This window comes from Eleginops maclovinus, chromosome 6 (assembly GCF_036324505.1).
Source record: "Eleginops maclovinus isolate JMC-PN-2008 ecotype Puerto Natales chromosome 6, JC_Emac_rtc_rv5, whole genome shotgun sequence".
Lineage (NCBI taxonomy): Eukaryota > Metazoa > Chordata > Actinopteri > Perciformes > Eleginopidae > Eleginops > Eleginops maclovinus.
In genome coordinates, this window is record NC_086354.1 from 13,990,720 (window position 1) to 14,010,786 (window position 20,067).

At 38.6% G+C, this 20,067-nt stretch overlaps 3 protein-coding genes across 3 annotated transcripts; all 3 read right to left on the bottom strand.

Moving 5' to 3' along the window:
• Positions 1 to 3,064: 3,064 nt before the first annotated feature.
• Positions 3,065 to 11,401, bottom strand: plk3 (polo-like kinase 3 (Drosophila)). Its single transcript, XM_063886731.1, has 15 exons — positions 11,082 to 11,401; positions 10,018 to 10,125; positions 9,804 to 9,920; positions 9,434 to 9,563; positions 9,229 to 9,316; positions 8,682 to 8,777; positions 8,320 to 8,518; positions 7,963 to 8,089; positions 7,635 to 7,750; positions 6,420 to 6,540; positions 6,250 to 6,333; positions 5,770 to 5,932; positions 5,419 to 5,548; positions 5,173 to 5,283; positions 3,065 to 5,017 (listed from the first exon to the last, which is right to left on the bottom strand). The coding sequence occupies exons 1-15, from the start codon at positions 11,295 to 11,297 to the stop codon at positions 4,820 to 4,822; spliced, it is 2,004 nt and encodes a 667-aa protein (XP_063742801.1). The 5' UTR covers positions 11,298 to 11,401; the 3' UTR covers positions 3,065 to 4,819.
• Positions 11,402 to 12,710: 1,309 nt separating this feature from the next.
• cacybp (calcyclin binding protein) lies at positions 12,711 to 16,228 on the bottom strand. The gene is made up of 6 exons (XM_063886732.1): positions 16,065 to 16,228; positions 15,016 to 15,226; positions 14,837 to 14,933; positions 14,613 to 14,712; positions 14,111 to 14,205; positions 12,711 to 13,753 (listed from the first exon to the last, which is right to left on the bottom strand). Exons 1-6 carry the CDS (start codon positions 16,080 to 16,082, stop codon positions 13,585 to 13,587), a joined length of 690 nt encoding a protein of 229 aa, XP_063742802.1. The 5' UTR covers positions 16,083 to 16,228; the 3' UTR covers positions 12,711 to 13,584.
• Positions 16,229 to 16,600: 372 nt separating this feature from the next.
• Positions 16,601 to 18,861, bottom strand: mrps14 (mitochondrial ribosomal protein S14). Its single transcript, XM_063886733.1, has 3 exons — positions 18,722 to 18,861; positions 17,384 to 17,548; positions 16,601 to 17,198 (listed from the first exon to the last, which is right to left on the bottom strand). The coding sequence occupies exons 1-3, from the start codon at positions 18,788 to 18,790 to the stop codon at positions 17,016 to 17,018; spliced, it is 417 nt and encodes a 138-aa protein (XP_063742803.1). The 5' UTR covers positions 18,791 to 18,861; the 3' UTR covers positions 16,601 to 17,015.
• Positions 18,862 to 20,067: the final 1,206 nt, after the last annotated feature.

Consider the following 20,067-nt stretch of genomic DNA (forward strand, 5'->3'; position numbering starts at 1 on the left):
CACACACTTTTAATACTAAATGGTGGCATTACATAATGTAAAGAAGAGGAAGACAGGCATTTTGCCACAGTATTGAATCCTTTAACACTATTTTAAACAAACATTAGAGTGCGTGAATGATCTTATTTGCAGACCAATGTCTTGGTTTAACTCTGACCTACCCCAACTGCAATATTTAGTCTCTCATTCTTTTTTTTGTGCGATGACATCGTTACAATTATTTTGGGTGCATTCGCTTTCAGTTTATTTTTCCATGACATACATCTACAACATCTACACAAGTAAGACCAAGGTTAATCAGTAAAATAACAGCAACCATCTTTTTTTTCCATCTACAATGAGGTTTTTTATTTGTTCCTGAATATGGGGCAACTTTGGGCCACATCCTGAGGTGGACAGTTCTGAAGAAAGGCGTTACAGAGCTTAAAAGAAGATAATGAGGCCAAAATTCAGAATACAGCCACCTTCCTTCCTCCATTTGTACCTGCCAGCATAGGCAGATAGCATCAGTAACCTCGGGGAAGACTGCTGTTTCTTTTGTGAAACTCAAATATTCCTCTTCATCCCTCTCATAAACACACTGAAACACATCTCTTTCTGTATCTGCTCATCTCTCTGTGACTTGATGCGAGCAGATTGCTAAATAAATAAAACACATACACCTATGAGGTCAGTGGCTGAGTGAAGAGAACTTCTCAGGCCGCAATTCAAAATGAGAAATCAGCACATTTTGGCCCAAGAGTCACAGCAGAGGAGCCTGTTGTCTTGCTGCTGGCCTAGTTTCGAACAATCCGTAGGGTGTTTTGACAACATTTTCCTCCCTCTGTCCCTCTCTTTTGCTCTCTATGGAGTTTCGTAGAGAGCTGCCAAATAAGTTCTATCTATAAAGGCATTTTATTTTGTATACACATAGACACACTTACAGTAAACAACAAAAAAACACCCGCTGACAAGGCTGTGTTTGCTCTTATCGCCTGACCGTGTTATGGTTAACATGGTTAAAGTATTGCATCATTACATCAGCTGAGACTTGCAAGTTCTTGTTGTTTTCTCATATTTCAACCTTTCTGCACCCCAATAATTCTGCCGTCCAATGAAATCATAAAATAAAAGCCTTTGTCGCTTGTAATAACAAAAACTGCTCCGGGCTATTCAAGGTATTCATGTGAACTATTAACCGAGAACATAGCAGAAAAATGTGTCCCTTTGTTGGGAAGATAATTAAACTGGTTCCACAAGTTTGAAACAGTGATGTGTGATTTTTATTGACGTCATCCTTGACAACTATGTTATCCTTTTATGAAGACAGAAAGTCTCAGCTGAAACTGGTTGCAGATTAAGAACGATAAAGAAAAACACCAGCTGCCATTCAAATCTTACCGTTTCTTTGAAAAAATAAAGCATGTACCATTAAAGTTTGAAACTGGCCTGTTCAAGCCAATTTTGTTAAAATCAAACATAAATATTGGAAAATTAATCCCTAACCAGGTTTATAACTTAATAAGGCATTATATCTTCTTATATTGGTTACAGATATGATTGTATACAACAATAACACAGTATGAATACCAGGAAAGGTTTTGTCATGGTGGGTTCCAGTAACACTGTTTAATGAACTCACACTCAACACTGACCCTGAACTGTGTCCCATAAGCTGTATAGTTCTTCATTTTTCAAGTCTTTATCAAAGCGGTTCAGGAGGAACCATTGTGCTTTAGATTGCACACACTGTTTAGTTTATTAAGTATTTTGAGAGTGTGTTGATGCTTTGATGAGGAACTCACTTGGGGGGATGTTACTGCTCATGGCTGCAGGGCAACAAGAAAGAGGTCATGTTTGAAGTTCCTCTACTGTTTACGACTCAATTGTCTCACATTTACATGTTTTCCTCGTAGAAAAACTGCATAATCCTTGAGGTTAGACTCAGATGATCTGTATAGGGCACAAAAGAGCAGTGTGGTGTCAATCGATGCTTGTCATTTGGTGCCTGTAGCAGACCACATGTTTACAGTGACAATAGGTGAACAATACAGCAGTCGGGAAGTGCTGTATGCAGATTCATCCCGAAGCACATGATATGAAATTGGTCAGCACGTACATTATAATTCTTTCACTTTTTCTGTGAGAAAACCACAGCATTCAGAGAGCATTGGTGTCTGCTTCATTGTTGAAGCGTGGCAGCATAGAAATGTTTCCGGTTTTCTCTGCGTTTCTGTTCTTCCAGGAGTTCAGAATGAAACCTGACTCAAAGTATGCAAGTCAAGACTGAACAATCATGGCATGCCAAGTTCAGGTCTTTATTAGGCATGCCAAGGCTGCCTTTGAGTTAGCACAGTCACTTCTCAAAGTCTTTTCATATGCATCCTACTATGGGGAGGAGATTAAATACACTTCGTCACGGTTAAAGCTATACCATGATGTGCATTGAAATAGAATAGAAAAGGATACAGAAGTCAGGTGAGGACATTTATTTGATATGGTATGATTTTTACAAGGGGCAGCTCATCCTAGTTTTCTATAAACTAAATGTTACCAGAGTCAACTTTAAACATGGCGGTAAAGCTTTGGAAAGCGCAAGTACTCTAAATAGCACTAGCCGTTGGGTACACATGCACCACCAAATCAATTTGATATGTGTCATCAAGAAATATATACATAAAAAGACTGAATGCTGAAAAGTGCATTTAGGCACGTAACTTCTCAGCATGGTATAGTCAATAAGTTCAAACACTATTCTTTAAACCCATGATGTGAATGACAGTCTAAGTTCCCTTTAAAACAAAGAGAAATTATGCAACAAGGGTAGCATGATACTGTTAAATGGTGCATGGTCGTTCTTATCAAATTGGTAAACAAAATACTGTATACAACTGGCAGGAGCACCTGCACCATATGCTGGTCGACCCTGGGTTCGATTCCCGACCCGTGGTCCTTTCCAGATCCCATCCCGACACCCCCTCCCACTTTCCTGTCACTCTCCTATCCGATTAAAGACAAAAAGCCCCCCAAAAAATATCTTAAAAAGTAAAGTAGTAAAATAATAAAGCTACAGCAGATGCAGCAATTTCATTTTCAATAAACTTTATTTTTGTCCCATTTCCCCCCCAAATATGTTACATACAAAAGGTGATCGGAATTGAACATTTCCGTGTCAAGACCATAACATTTACACAATAAATAAAAAACATGTATAAATAAAAAAATAAATAAACAGGACATTATGTGCCACAAAATAAAGACTCTTCTGAATTGGCAGATGGCTTTCACAATGTTGAGTTTTTTGAAAACACATGTAGGTAATACTTGCATTCCAGGTCACAGTTTTTAGGATACAACTCTGGGTCGAGAAAGCAATGTAAACCAAGAGGATTACAGTACAACAGAGTACAATGTTTTTTTCCATAATAGATATTACTGGGATATATACTTATGATACCAGTTGTTCTAAAAGCTTATACCAGGTAGTGAGATTGTAGTGCTAATGGATTTACTTTTAAGTTTTGCTTAAAGTATAAAAGTATATGTTACCTGTAAAACCCATCTCTCAAATCTTGTTTGTATCCAGCTTGACATTCACAAAGGGTTGTGTTATTGCACTATACAGACATCCCTCAGAAAGGCACTTTTAACCCCCTCCCGACCCTCATTTGCCAACCAGCAGTCTTGTTTACCAGCACATGTGTGGAACACACACATTCACTTTCTGTATTGTGAATTTAAAACTCAATTATATATATTAAAAAAAAAAAGGCCTTTTGGTATCTTGTTAAAAACAAATAAAACAAGTGGGAGTAAAATGCTTCGCTATCCAGATGAAAGAATATAATAAAGAGTGCAAAATTGTGTTGCTCCCATAGCCCCTTTAGTATGCCGTGTACCAGTGACATTTCTTTCAAACAAATATAACAAAAAAGATAAAGTGATGTTGGATGAGAAGACGCATCAGCCTTCTCCAAACCTTAGCATGATCAAATAAGGCCAGGAATGTTACTTGTGCGTGTGAGGTCATGATGGTAGTGTGATCCTAGTTGGCTCTATGTTTCCTTTTACTAAAACAAGAAAAAAATGAGTGTGCACCATAGTCCAAAAAGGCCAGAAACCAACAGAGGGTAGGAGGCTCTCTCTCCCCCCCCGAATCAAACCACAGTTCTTCCCAAAGCATCTTTCAGTGCTCGACAACAGTGCATGTGACATTGCTGCTAAAATACTTTTAGAAAAGAGTCTAAAAGAATTCAAGCTGCAAGATTGACCATGTGCCATTGCAAGCAAATAAGACTATTTTAGTGTTAAGCTACCTTTGAGAAACCATGCCTGGATTATTTTCAATCAGGGGAAGCTGAAAGCTGCAGGGTTGATTGTTGGTTTTGAAAGATCCAGGCAAAAAGCAGTGTTTTTTTGAGTGAGTGAGGGAAGGTAATTGGGAGTTTGAATGTTAATTTAGGCATCTGCCTGTAGGGATCCATCATATCCAGCCAGGTAAGAGTCTCTTATTTTAGGCAACAATACCTTCCTGGTGGATACCTTTTAGGCATACAGGACAGGCACAACCCCTTGAGGAAGATGCTGCATTGGTAAACCTCCCTACTGCTTGATGGTCATCAAGGTCAATACATTGAAAATCAGCTGCCTAAATACCAGTTCAGACAAGAATATATGCTCAACTCCTAGTAGTCTTCCTTCCGTCAACTAAACAGGCGTTAGCTTGTCCCGGCACTGAGAAATTATGTCAACCAGTCAGGCTGCCTAAAAGTGAGGCTTTAACCAGTCAGATCACTCTATGGCATCTGCCAGTTAGGCAGCCTGGGAGGCAATGAGGCTCTCAGGCATCAGCGTGGTGTTGGAGCAGCTGGACTACATATCGCAGTCGGTGTCTCAGTTCTGCGGTGCAGCCCATCTCATTCAGCATGCTGAGGAGGTAAGTGTACGAGACGCGCTCCCGGCTGATGTAGGTGAGCAGGTAGGCGTCGTCTGATGACTTGCACAGGATGATCTTGGTATGGTCAGCATAGAAATTAACCTGGAAGGGTTTAAGAACAGAGCATGATTTTTAGAATAAGAGATCCATAATCCAATTGTTACCAGCGTTGGTAACTGACATTTTGGCTATAAGAAAAATACAAGACTCAAAAGAATAAGTAATGAATTTTATAGTATTAATGAGCTTTTTCAAACCTGTAGAGTGCCATTGTTGAAGAGCATGACAAGAGCATGGTCAGTCTTTACCCACTGGAGCAGGAAAGGAGGGCAACCTGATACTTGATCGTCACAATGCAGATCTGCGCCCTTGAAGAAGATTTAAAATAATTAGTTCACAGGATAGAGAAAACCATTGTAAAACAAAAAATAATTTTAATTTAAAAAAAATGTGTGTAGGCAGAAACTAATTGAGTATTTGTGGATGAACCACTTTGCTCATACCTCCATAAGGTTCTGCTCCATGTAGTTGGCCATGAGCTCTACAATTTGTTTCTGGCTGCGAAGCTGCTCAGGTAGAGCGTTAGTGGGGAAGGTGAAGTGTTTGTTGTTGGGCAAACAGTAGTGGACCGTCCTTGTTAAAAAATAGGGAAGAAATTTATAATAAATTAGAGACAATTTGTAAATTCATACATCCATTTGAAGTAATGGGGATCAGAATTGCAGACGTGAAAACTGGTAAGTGTAGTTTTAACAGATATGACCCAATCGTTTACTTTAGTCAAGTGGTTCTGAGCTCACTGTAAATGTTTCCATAAGACTAAGTAAATACTGTAGCTTTAAAAAGGTACTTACTTGCGTTGGTCACAAAGACTGAGGCGTGTTCCCTCATTGAAGAGGACTCCGATGCTTTGGTTCGAGAGCTGGTAGCCAAAACCATACTTGTTTGAGTAGTCGACCCACTTTGTCACCCACAGGAAGGACTGGGGCCGGGACAAACAGGGTGGGTTCCTAGTGGCTGGAGAGATTACAAATAAAGATATTTAGAGACTATGAAAAAAAAACCACATAAGCTACAAATGTAATTAAACCTTGTATCTTAAAAAGTGCTCTAGTCTACAAGACTGATTTTGCTCATTTCCAATTAACACAACCAAAACTAAGATGGTTCAGCATTTTTTGAGTGCTCAGATGCAAAAATTATTCTCAGACTTTCCACTTATCGTCTTGTGTTTTGACACGTTGATCTGACTTGTCAAACATTAGTGATAATATTATGCTGTGGGCTAAAAGTGCTTTACATGTCTTGTAGCCGAGTGTTTTGTGCCCTCTTACCTGCAGGCATGGTAGCCAGGCAGCTGTTGAGAACTTTCAAGGCCGATTCAGAAACAGATGCTGGAGTAGGGATGTCTTCACATGCTGGAGAAAAAACAAAGTGTTAAAAAAGTGTTGTTGACAAGGATCAGAAAAAAATAAAGCAACAAAGAAAAAGCATTGGGGCTTACGTTCAGTGCTGCTGGCTGTGGTGCCCTTGAAAGAGTTAGAGAGCGACTTCCTGGATTCCTCCTCAGCAGGAGTCGGTTCTAGAGGCACAGGGCTGACTACGTGACCAATGGGACAAGGCACCTGAGCAGCAACAAAAAATATACATGTATCACTCATCTGTAAAGGAAACAGATTGCAAATACAGAGGTAGGGGGGGAAAAAAAAAAAAGGCATCAAGAATAACCGCATGAATTTGGTTAATGCTTGCAGACACACTTCGTGTTTGTGGTTCTATCGGCAAGAGATGTTACTTGTTTCTATATTCTGCTACAGCTGTACTATTTCTTCAGAGGTTTTAATTGTGCTAATGTTATGCATCGCACAGGGGTTAGACTACTTTAATGTCAGTTTCCATAGGTGCTTTGAAAACATGCTGCAGTTACCATGTGCATTAAACATTTTGATTACTTTATGCATCAGAGAATCCTTCCCAAGTATAACCTGGTTACTCTGCACAGACACATCATCAAGCTGACAAAGAAACATTCACACCAAAGAGCAAACTATGAGTTACTATGACTTATTGGGCTCTAAAAATAGCAAATAGACCAGCCTGAAAAGGGCTTGGCCAACTTTGCTTCCTACTGCTGTGGCATTTAGTCGAAGCTCTGGTTCTGAAAGTTTTTATAATGAATGTACAGGCTGTTGTAGGATTAATATTGTGTAGAACAGAAAAAAGTAAAGGATGGATTTGACAATCCTTCAAGTATGCAGTAACAGTTTCAGAAAATGGAAACAAAAATCTGGCTTCAATAAGTCTAATTTGAAGGACTTCTTGGAAAATATAGACATCTAGATCCTTTTAAAACGAGGAACTGAGATCTACATAAAAATCATAATTCATTGCTTAAACAATACGACTGCCCTATATTCAGTTAGTCAGTCTAAGCTGTGCTTCCTGTTCTTGTGATGCTATTCTAAGCAGAATCAGAAAACAGAAATAACCTGCCTCACAAGTAACATTTCCATGCCATTTAAAAAGATAGCTTAACTGCTCAAATAAGCACACAGAAAATGTGTTAAGCTTGCTTCAAAACACTGGATGCAAAGCAATTATCAGACAAAAGGTGCAATGGAATATTTATTTACATGTACTAGTTCCTGGATGAACATTTAGGTAAAAAAAGGACAATCTTTCTTGCAGATTTAGGACAAAAAATAAATAAATAGATTACCTCATTGGGTCCCACTGTCTTGTAGCTGATCTGCCTATTGATTGAACATTTTACGATGCCAGACACCAGCTTGGAAATGTCTTTGTCATCTTTTTCCTCGCAGGGAATCTTCTCCACTGCAAAAAAAAAGAAAAAAAAGATTCCGTCATTGTAGTCACAACAAACATTTTTAACTACAGGAACGATGCGCAAGGTAGATCTAGAGACAACTTTGAGGCAACCAAAGTATCAAGATGACAGGGGTTGCGCAAACATTTTTTTTACATCTGCTTACAAAAGACATTATCTATTCTGATATTGTATCCGTCAAGTCACTGCTGTTGCTTACCTTTTGCCTTCTTCTTGCTAAAGAAGCTCTTTGCCATCTTAGTGAAGAATTTCTTGGCAGGGCTGGGTGGGTGGAGCTCTGGCACCATCACACAGCTGCTAGGGGGAAGTTTATCAGGGGTGAAACCCTAGAGGAAGAAAAAAGGCAGAGAGGATAAGGAGGATGTAAGGAGGAACAAAGTGGTGATACGTCAAGCGCTGACACGCGATATTCAGTTCTTGTTGCAAGCACCGTTGTCTCCACTCCCAAAAATGCATTATGATCTTTAGCCAAAAGAAAAGACCCATCCAGAAATGGATAAATGCATCAGATCCCATTATTGTTCTTTAAACTGACTGAGCGTGACTTTTTACGTACTTTGGTGAAAAATTCATGGTTGAGGATTTGATCCAGTGCGAGTCTGTCGCTGGGGTTTTTCTGCAGGATGCCTGAGATGAGTTTCTGTGCAGCGGGGGAAAGCGAGGAAGGCAAGTTGTACCGAACGTCTTTTATACATTTGTAAGTCTCCTTTAAGTCAAGTGTCTCAAAGGGTGGGTTGCCGCACATCAGTGTGTACCTGAGTGTGATAAAGCAAGGAAACCATTGGTCAACTCAAGACACAAAATGATCATCCAGAGTAATAAACATTCTTATTGATTGGATAAAATGTCCCTCTGTCTCACACTGACTAAGACGAAACAAAAATGTTATTTTGCACATGACTGGAGTATATAACTTACATGACACACCCGAGGGACCAAACATCAGACTCTGTGCCATGGCCCTGTCTGTTGAGCACCTCAGGGGCCAAGTAATTGGGAGTCCCACAGATTGTTCTGAGAAAAAACAAGTACAGGACAGATGTTAAATTATGCATTAAACTACTTTCTTTTCGGTATGCATCATGCAGACTATGAACATGGTGGTTGCCACTCATTCTTCTGGTATTCTACAGGAAGGTGTCAAACCAAACTGTTATTTAAACTCTGCTCTCAGCCCTACATTCAACTGCTTCCTGGAAACCGGTTTAGTTAGGGACTTACTGGGGGGGGGGTTTATGTGCACATGCGAAACCGCATGTGCACATAAAAAAAGTCTAAGAATGTAATGTTCCGTTTTGGGTTATCATTATGTACATCAACTACTCATGACATTCAAATGATTTCAACTTGATAAATCTACAGCCATGTTGAATTTTGAAATTTCTATTTTGTTTTGTCTTAATTCAGACAAAGACTTGAAAATATCCAACTACATAAAAATAGTAGTGGGCCGTTAAAATCCTACTTTTTCCTCTGCTCGGCTGTCTCCAGTTTGGCAGCGAGACCAAAATCTCCCAGCCGCAACTCCATGTTCTCGTTGACAAAGAAGTTGCCTGAAAAAAGACAAAAACATTTGTCCAGTCAGCATTCCAGAGATAGCATGTGGCTGCCCAAAGTCAGAGCAGATTCCTGGGATGCTTGTGTGCTTGCTTTGTCATATGTTCACATACCTAGTTTGAGATCTCTGTGTAGGATCCCTCTGCTGTGGAGGTACTTGAGGCCAGATATGATCTGTCTGAGGTAATATCGCACTTCTGGCTCTGTGAGTGTGTGTCTTGCCTTCCAAATGTGTGCTAGGGACTGCAGAGACAGAGCAATGAAGGAAATGTCAACCCTGCTTTCGTCATTGGGGCTGTACAACACTGCTGCATAAACACCACACAGTCGCAGTAGAATGATCAAGATTAGGATGATTGTGTGCTATGTATACTTTAATCCAGGTTAAATAAATAAGTGTGTAGGGGCTCTAGTGTGCCACTGAGCAATGATACAAGACAAAAAGTCACACTGCGCACACTGTTGAGATGTTTGAAGTCTTACCTTCCGACTGCAGAGCTCAAGGAATATGTAGATGTTATCTTGGTCTTCAAAATGATGGGAGAATTTCACCACATGTTTGTGCGACAGGGTTTTGTGGAGCTCGATCTCATTGGTGATCTGTTAACAATTGGACATCAGTCAGTCTGAGCGCAAAGCTAAATTCCGGTTACTATTAGGACTGTGCATACTGAGACATAAACAAGCTGAGTCACACCTTGTCCCTTTGGTGTGGTTTGGAAACCCTGCTCTGTGGAATCACCTTCACGGCATACATTTTGTTGCTGGTGAGATCTGTCATCTCATAGCATCGAGCAAAGCCACCCTTCGGGAAGACAAAAAAAAAAGGATGATCAGTTGAGAAAGCAGCAGGTTAAAAAAAACTGAACTGGCCATAAATAATCTGAGTCAATGGAGATCAATAGCTGTACAGCAACCAAAACTATCAAAAAGGATTAAGCTAATGCTGGGTTGGGAGAATGAATTACAAACAATAACCAATACATGTTCATATTTATTCAAATGCATCATTTTATGATCAAAATTATTAATGTATAGGCATCTCTCTTTGCCTTGGATGTTCTGATATGCCTCCAAAAACCGACGAGCAACCCTGATACCATCTTAACTGCTGTTTATCAACGCATTTTTCTGGAAGCAACCAAGACTACATGCTTGAGGACGTGAAGGCTGGGGCAGACAGAGCTGCTGCATTCATTAACCGTGAAATTGACGGAGACGCTTCCAGCTCTGCGGCAGGAGGCAGCGGAGGAAAAGAGATTTGGCTGGCTGCCCGACGCAGCGTATCGATGACGAGCAACATGTTGATAGATGAACTTCATTCATACATGGATCATATGTGTTAAATCATTAAAGACGCAATAGTATTAGGAAAGGAGAGATGCCTAGTCAGACAGGCAAATCACTGGGTTAACTGTCGCCTGAAATGTCATTCAAATACGATGATTCTGGCGTACAATTATTGGCTTTTATAGAAGGTGTTGCCAATCATGTGTGCGCACATGAGCTGGGCACACCTTGCCCCTGATTCATTCAGCAATGATTCGCAAAGCAGGGAGAGATTGGCCTAATCCAGCACGAGGTAATTTTGTATTCCCGCATTAGTGTCACAGCTGGAGATGATTAATAATGAAGACAACTACCGTATCGACCTCAGCTAGCAATTATTTCACAACAATTCTAGATAAAGTGCCTTGGGTCAGAAGCCTCTAAAAAGATCTGTGGTGAAGCGAAACACACGAAACAGTTAAATTGTCTTACCTTTCCCAAAAGCTTCCCTTTACTGTATGATCTTCCCGTTTTGGAGTCTGTCACCACCTGGGCCAGCTCTGGTTTGGTTTGTTCGGGTTTATTCCTGCTGGCTTTCAACGAGGCAGAGGATTGTGGGGGTCCACGCTCCGGAGCAGGCTTAAATAAATCAGCATTCATGGCGTGGCACGAAATACGCTGCGCCGCGGTGAAACAACCGGTATCCATTTCACACGGTGGCGTAAAAAATAAACTCGTGTTAAAATCCCTTTCGATTGTTTTATCGGTAGTTGGTCTGGTGCGTAAAGTATCGTCCACCTCGTTGCACTGTATCCATCTGGCGTCTCCGGGAACGGTGCTCGGAGCATATATAGGCGAGCAGCGACGTCACGGAGAGGGGCGGGGCGAGCTGCTTCACTGGTGGAGAAAGTCCAGACGGTTTGCTCAGACAAAATCTCAATAAAAAAAAACATGATCCGGTATGTAAGAAAAATATGAATGAAACAGCTTATTTGAAAGTTTAACTCATGTTGTTCTGATAAATATCATGTGTCAGTGACGCTGTAAGGCCAATGACACGCTGTAACCCAAGCAGGAGGGGTTTCCACAGGTTCAATCTGAAACTGAACGGGTGCCTAGGACTGGTGGATGATACACAGCGTGACCAATAGGGTATTTTATTCTTATTCTAATTACTTTTTTTTAATAAATAAATTGTCTGTGATATATCTGAGTTTTTAAAATACCACATCATTTAGTTATATAAACTAAGTGTGCAATTTAGTAGTTTATCAAGCTTGGTATTGTTATGGCTTTATTACCAAAACAATTATTTATTAAATAAAGAGTCATCTGTTCCATAAAATGAATTTTGATTGATTACTTCTAGTTCACAACATACGCTAATGCGTCGCTGGGACATTAGACTGTCAATTGTTTGACATACTAACCATAGGGCCTACTATCATGGAAATATTACAACAGCTGATAAATATTTATGACTCACAAATGATCGTCAAAAAATGCACCTTTATTTAATATAGCGAAATAGCTGGAAGGGAACAGTCTGGTTTTCTGCCCAAACCTTCAGAATCCTACAAAATATATAAACTATAATTTCTACATTGGCTGCGTTTATAATGGGTGTGTATAATCCCAGAGGAAACTCAGGCGAACTACTGATCGCAGCCTCCACCTGCTGGACGAAACGTGCAGATTGTTTGTTCTTGCAATGCAAAACCTTATATGTATAGACATACTGTTAAACGCCATTTAGTCACTACTCTACGTGCTGTGACTGTCTGTAAAGAAAGGACAAGTCATGTTCCAGTTAAGACTTTGCTGCACTACAAACAAACCAGGTGAACATGTTTGTCAGATTATGGACCTTAGTTTATCTAACCATAGTATTGTTCTTTAAAATATATAAATGTAATGGTTAAGATTAACTCAAGTTAGTCATTATCTTTAACTAAACTAGCACCTTGTCTGAGATCAGAAATGCCTCTGTGAAGTAATATCTAAATGATGAAAACAATGTAACCATTTAGCCAAGACAGAAGCTTAATAAATGCTGACAAATAAAACAGGCTAAAATAGTATGACCTCAAAACTAGAAGAAAAAAACAGACCAAAGTTGACCCAGTTCCAATATCTGTATTTGTGAGAACATTTTTGAACAACCTGAGGGAGAGCAACAACACATGCAAGACTGTTACAAAGCCAAAAGTAAAATCAACAGAATCAATACATACATTTTAGATATTCGCAAACACTGGAAGGAAATAAGAAACTCCAACAGTGATTCTGTAAATAGGATTAAAGTAGGAAACAGTCGCACACCATGAAAAAGCAACAATATTAATGAATTAAAATAGAATGTGTTTATAGCATTATGTTATGCAACAGGAATGGGTCAAATTCATTAGACACCTATAGACCTAGGCATTTATATTTTCTATTACATTGGATTGATGTGTAAGCAGTACTCTCTTTGCAGGTTTTAATTGAAACATATTTGGAATGACAAAAATAAAATGTGCATGTGAAGAAGACATTGAAACGAAGCACATAGTTGAAGGAGCCATCTTGTTGTCTTCTTTAAAGGAATATGAGCATGACTTTGGCAGATGTACGCTACACTTGGAATATCTTAACTATCAGCTCAGTTTAGCAGCACAGGAACAAAAATGAAGATGTGACTTGCCACCACCCGTCTCACATATTTTATTTACCCATGTCCAATTAAAACTTTGAATTACCAACACATATGAATCTGAAGAAAAACTGTTTGACTACTCAGGACATTGGGTGACGAAAGCTAGGCCAAAAGTGGGACAACCAAGAGCTTGGACATTGTTCCCAGACCTTATTTATGAGCTGTACACATTTTTCTTTTCGTTGGAATATGAATTATATGTTGGACTTCACTCAATAACATTTAGTATTCAAGTCATGTCAGGTGCTTCTCTGGCTGCTCTCACTTGATCCTGGTGTGGAAATGCAGTGAATCATTTCAGAAGTCCATCATGTCTTCTCCGGCTCCTCGAACTTTCTTCTCTTGGGACTCTGACCAGGCTTTGTTGATGGTTCTCTTCATCTCATCATCTCCATCTGAGTAAATCTTCTTCAGCATGCTCATCAGGCCATCGCTAGGGTCTGCATTTGCTTCAACATTGGGTTTACTGTTGAGGGACAATAGTGTAACAGTTTTTATGTGTTTATCCGAATAGCTGGGGCTTTCATCATGCAGCCTGCACTCATGCTACATCGTAAACAGTGACACCTGGCTCATAGATATGGTACTACACTGCAGAAGTGTATGAGATAGTCATTATGTCATTTCTTACACAACTGGTATTGCCAATATGCCCTTAGCTACTCACAACACACTGTGGTATTAATCAAATTGATCATCATATATATTGCACAATACCTTTCACAAGTTAATTCATTGGAAGCATGCAGTGGACTTAAGCCACCTAATGTGTGCAAATCACTTGAACTAAAAGAGACAAATATCCATTTTTCATTGAACTTACTCTTTGTCTTTTGTCTGCTTTTCCAACTTCGTTAGGCACTCCCAATTATTTGTTGTTTGCTTCTTGCACATAACCAGGAGCATGTCTGTTTTTATCTGTTGAACGGAAGAAAGAGGGTACAAAAAGGATTTTGATATTCTATTTTTCCCTCAGAAATAAGCAAATTAAATGGGTGCAAGTCAACACTGAGTCTCAATTCAGCAGTTGTCAGGAAATGGGACTACTATCTTTCTTTGATTTTGCGCAATCTGTAAGAAAGATTAAACTATTGTACTTTGCCCTAAGAAATACAATAAAATAATAATAAAAAACGCAGTAATAGTAAATAAATTGGTTTTAGATTCCACTTTCTGGTTTGTAGTGGAGACAAACTGTAGATTAAGCACACAAAGGAAGACATCTTGCAATTCTCATGTAGACAAAACAGTGTCAGAACAGATTGTAGTGTAACTATTTTATACAAACTCTATTACTATAACTAATGAATATAGGCTTTATTCACCTTTTTGTAGCTGTCCTTCTCATTGATTGGACATAACATGTTGACCATTGTCATCTGATGATTTTTCCCATCGAGATCCTTTACCAACACCGAAAATGACCTGCAAAAGAAAAGATGAGAAAATGCAATTAAATGTATGTTGTATTAGATATGATGTATGTATTAGTATGTATGGTTGGTATGTGATGCAAATATACTGTATGATACGTTGACTATCACTGAACCTTTCTGTAAAGTTGACCTCCACATTCTCTGGTGGGATTTTGTGCAGATCCTTCAATGTAAGGTAGATTTTGACAAATTTGTCTGACTGGTCCCATGCTGTATAAAAGAGGCAAAGGAGTGAACATTAAAATATTTGCACTCTCACAAAGGGTTGTTGTCTTACTCAAAGGCACCGTACCATAGTTGGTGATCTTGACTGTGTATGCTGCTTTGGAGGCAGCAGTTGGGTCTGCCTCTCTCCTGGCTTGTTTCTCCTTCTGTTGTCTTTTCACAGCAAGCTCTTTCTCCACTTTCTTCTGCTCCTGCTGTAGCAGCTCCTGCACTGTTTTCCTCTCCGCCTTCTCCAGGAGTGACCCCAGCTCCACCAAATCTGCCTCCAACTGGTTGATCTGTATTGGTAAAAGAATTAGACCACTGACATATCTCTTAAAAATACTTTCTTTCTTTTTTTTTTTTTTAATTGAAGAACGTTTCTCCATGGATTTATCAATATGTCACCTCATATCTCAAATAAAAAATAGTTAACATATGCTTCAAAGAGGTTGTATATACTGTTCACTATATGTATATGTATGTGTATATATATATATATATATATATATATATATATATATACAAAAGAAAATAGGGAAAAAATTAAGAGACCACTAAAGTTAAATTAATTTTAATTTTATTGTCTAAACTACTGATCATTTTTCTCTGTGTTGGAATATATATGCACACACACACGGTATTTTTTCTTCCTGGATCTCTGACACTATCAGCTAAAACACTGCTAACACTACACATGAACAATGCCACGTAACTTTTATGAGAGTAGTCATGAACCCTAACTATGTAATGTTTTGTTGAGATTGCGTTTGTAGAATGTTCTAGTAACAAAACTCCAGTTCAAAGCTAGCTTCCTGCTAGCTAGCTTTCTAAAACATGCCGCCCGTCAGGACAAGGTAATGTTATTATCATTGCAAATAACGTGAAGCATCTAAGTCAGGTTCAAATTCAGATATTGCATAACAACAGATAAAAACAGAGACACCACTTTCCCGGGTCGCAGTAGCTTGCTAACTAGTTCCTAAATGAAATATTGCTAGCTAACGTAGCATTGCTTTATCAAGAGTCATATACAGCAGTTATAACTTAATCCAGGAACCTGACCTAGCTAATGTCCCACAAACTCTTTGTTTTCCATGTAGGTGCATATACAACTGATTAAAACATGCTGTTCACCTGTTCAGTTAGATCCATTTATGCTTTTATCAGTTATGCTAGCTACGTTGAAAGTGTCCTCTTCCAGTTTCAGTCACTCTGCGGTGCTCTCCTTCTCCTTCTCCTTGTTCTGTTGGTAGACAGCCTTTACGAGCACTACCGCCACCTATTGGACCGGAGTGTTGGCATTCATAACATGTTCAATTGTTCACCAAATGCTCTTTTAAGTAATTACATGACTATAATTCTTGTTATTCCTTATGCCGTTGAATGATTCAGTCTTCAATTTAATTTATTAATTACTTTGCATCAATACAGTTATCCTTATTAACACATACACAATTGTAGTTTGATCAAATATGTATTTTTTAATTATATTATTTTAATAAAGGGTTGAGGTTTAATGCAATATCAATGGAAATCTTGAAATGTGTCAAGTGTCTTGTCCATTGTGGATAGAATTGGAGATTTTCCCACATGTATTCTTATAACCCAAGGCTAGTCTCTTTATCAACCTATATGCATTCTTCAACAAACAAAGACACATGTGAAAAAGGTTATCAATGTACAACAATATTTATTCATCAGTTATTTGCAAGTTACAAGAACAGTTGCTTCTTTTGGGGTTCAAATTTTAACTCTTTAAATATAACATAAATTGTAGTTTTTTCTTATTCTGAAGAGCCATAAGGAAAACCAATTCCGAGATAGGGGGAAAAACTATCAGAGAAAAGGAAATATTTAGGACAGCCTCGGCATTTACAAAGACTCGAAATGTGCTCTAGTCATCTGAATGGATTCAGTTTATATCTTAACAACTTCCAGGCTTTAATCAATACCTCCAAAGACTCCACACACTAACAGACCAAATCACATTCGTATTGAATGCAAAAGTTCTGCTCATGACAATAAACAATTATACAGCTTGCTTTTCATGATCCAATTTGACTGTAGAGTCCAATGGATCCCAAGTCACCACCTAGCCCTAAAAATCCCAGACATCTGGCTGTGGTCAGCTAAGTGACGGAAGACGATTCGGCTCAACCTCCACCTTCGTTTCACTCCCCGGGGTCTGGAAGTCATCACACATCGGTTGCGTATTCTCACAGGGCAGCTGTCCCTAGGTAATGCTGCAATCTCTTTATCTGCCACTTCCTGCAAATATTTTTAAACTGTTTAGTAATTCAATGTGCAATTGTACATACTGTATAAATAACTTGTGATCATCTTGACGATGTTCATTTTTTCATAATTCATCTCCTATAATGACAAAATATTTGATTATAATGAACTGATAAAAAAATGATAAAGTTACAGTTTGATTAGAAATTGCTTTGTACCTGGAGTTCTTTTGGTAGGATGGTGTTCTTTCTCAATGCATTGATCCGCAGCCTCTCATCAGCAAAGTCAAATGCCATCTGTCTTCTCTTGACGTCCCTCAGCATCCTCCAGTTAACATAGTAACCCCTCACCTGCTCCATCGTCCCCCAGCAGCTCCTCAGGGCCTGTGTTACAGCAGATGTGATTGGCAGCTAATGTTATGTTACTGGGTAACACACAGAGTAAATGGCCCAAACTGAGTTTTTTTTGAAGATCCAAGCCTTAAGGTACAGGCTGTTCTTAAAGCTTTACTTTGAAAAGAGTAGATTGAAAACACTTTCCAATGACACCAAAGCTTACATTTGCATAGAGGTCAAATGAGGGCAATTCCACCAACTCACAACAATCTATAGTATATTTAAAAGCTTGCCATTTGGATTATTTTAAACTGTTAGTGCCACAGACATGTAAAGAGCAAGCATGGGCCCAGGGACTCACTCAATATCACCATGTGTCCCTAATATAACCCATATTGACAGAAATGAGATGGCAGACAGACAGTTGCAAAAAAAAAAAAAAATCAATTAATTTATCAATATCACCTTAAAACGACATAAAGTGGCAAAACTGATTCATTCTTATGGCCATTGGATAACAATATTCATTTTTTTGTAAGGTGATAATTGGTTTATTCCAAATTCATATCATGGGGGGGGGGGAAATACGTGTTTGTTTGTAGACTTTTTACACACTTCAATAAGCACTCTTCATAATAGCAAGATTTATTTTACCGATTTACTTTACCCTAACCTCTGATCTACTTTCGTTCATGGCATATTCCAACCCGACTTGAGTGCTTATAACTTCAAACATGTTTCCCTCTCAGGGCTACCCCTATGCGCTAACATTTCAATATTTAATGACATCAGACTCCTTTTTGAGAGTTTATAAATGGGCGGAAAAGATCTGCTTTATTTGTTCCCCTTCGCCAACAGAATGACATAACAATGAGTGTCGTGTGAAAGGTAAGGATATCAACACACCGTTAGCTTCAGAAATGATTGAACATAAGTTTCACTTATCTCTCACGAGTTTTGTCTGTGGCAAGAAAATAAAACGTTACGATTTGAATCCAAATCAATTATCTTGCTTGAGCTCTTATGCTAAATATAGTTATTTAGAAACCCTATAAAAAGGCGTTTGTCCCTTAGCAGTCCAACTAGCCACGAAGCTATCGTCAGAAAGCTAGCAGTTAATACTGAAACGCCGCTGTCTCCACGTTTCTGTGATAAATAGGCAAAGCAGACATTTAAACAACTGTTATACCACAACATACAGCCTTATAATAATTAAGTTACCTCCTTTGGGGCGCAGACACTGGAATAAAGGGCATTCAACCCTAAACATGTTATCCTGTGGGCTGCCATATTGGATGGTTTGGCTTTGAAAAACCACCGAAAGAGGAGGACAACACATTGACAATATCGCCACCTATGATCAGGAGTGTGTAATGACAATGAGTTTAATGGATCAATCTTATCCACCTTTACCATTAACTTTGCAATCATCTTATGATTGTTAACTGATATGTGGGCCACATCATTAGGAATGCTTTTTATGAGGATGTGCACAACCTGTCTTGTCTTCTTTCTTATGTATACATCAGTCCGTAATATCATCAGTGTATTGACTGTCTTGCAACAGTCAATACACTGATGTGTAACAATGAGTCCTTGTTAAAGCGCACTGCTCTCCACTTTATACAGCCTGTGTATGGTGCAGCTTCAGTAATCCAAAAAAAGCTTCCAAGTGGCATTTCATGATGCATTCAGAATTTGGCTGAAGCTGTACACAAGTGCAAGTTCTATTTTTAAGAAACAGACTTATATAACTTCTTTATAAAGAGTTATTTTGACTTGCAAAATTCGTAGTCTGTGAATATTTTCTCTTTATGAAGGTTTGACATTTCAGCTAGGCTAATGAATAATCGTGAAGGTACTATCTTTTGCTAGTTGTTACTACAAGTTGTTTTTGTGACAGTTGAAGATTGCAAGAATAGATAGAGGGATGTATACATTAGTTCAACAACAGCTTCCCCCATTTTCAGTTTCACTTGACTAACAGGAATCAAGCCAAAGATGGAACTGTTTTACTCTACTTATTTTCTGGACCGTTGTAGTACTACTTAATAACCAACGAGTGGCAGTGTTGTTCTTTGAATTTAATCTCTTACTCTCTCACCAAACTCGTGCTAAATCTAAACTTTATGTCTGACTGAAATGTTATTCTTCAATCTTTTGAAACCCAGACACATCTTTCTCTCCTGACACCAGTAACAATAAAACTCTTGTGGAAGTACATAATATAAAACAAAAAAAAAACCTTTAAAACCTTTTTTAACATTTGTTTCTATCCTAACACTTTTTTTTTTAATAGAAAATACATTTAACAATCACTGCCGATTCCATTAAAGTTGTGTTAAACAATCCCCATTATTTTAGAGCCTTAAGCGGATGCGTTGTTGGATAAATATTAACACATGACAAACTGCAGGCCCTGCTTCCTCTATAAAGAGCAACATTTTGAAGCAGGCTGGAAAATCTCACAGGCTTAAATTAACTAAAAAATTAGAAAACCGATGTAGCTTAAACATCAGATAATGGTAATTAAATATATGGCATCATAACAACCCCAAAACCATTAT

Bases quoted from the DNA above. Each gene is read 5' to 3' on its own strand.
- plk3 (XM_063886731.1), bottom strand. From the start codon at position 11,297: ATGGATACCGGTTGTTTCACCGCGGCGCAGCGTATTTCGTGCCACGCC. The intron at 6,541-7,634 runs GTAATCTATTTA...GTTGCTGCTCAG, and splicing joins AGACAGTGGGACCCAATGAG to GTGCCTTGTCCCATTGGTCA. The intron at 6,334-6,419 runs GTAAGCCCCAAT...TTTTTTCTCCAG, and splicing joins CACAGCCAGCAGCACTGAAC to CATGTGAAGACATCCCTACT.
- mrps14 (XM_063886733.1), bottom strand. From the start codon at position 18,790: ATGGCAGCCCACAGGATAACATGTTTAGGGTTGAATGCCCTTTATTCC. The intron at 17,549-18,721 runs GTAACTTAATTA...GCTGTAACACAG, and splicing joins GTGTCTGCGCCCCAAAGGAG to GCCCTGAGGAGCTGCTGGGG. The intron at 17,199-17,383 runs GTACAAAGCAAT...AAATATTTGCAG, and splicing joins TCCTACCAAAAGAACTCCAG to GAAGTGGCAGATAAAGAGAT.
- cacybp (XM_063886732.1), bottom strand. The intron at 14,206-14,612 runs GTGAATAAAGCC...TCCGTTCAACAG, and splicing joins AGAAGGACAGCTACAAAAAG to ATAAAAACAGACATGCTCCT. The intron at 13,754-14,110 runs GTAAGTTCAATG...GTCCCTCAACAG, and splicing joins AAGCAGACAAAAGACAAAGA to TAAACCCAATGTTGAAGCAA.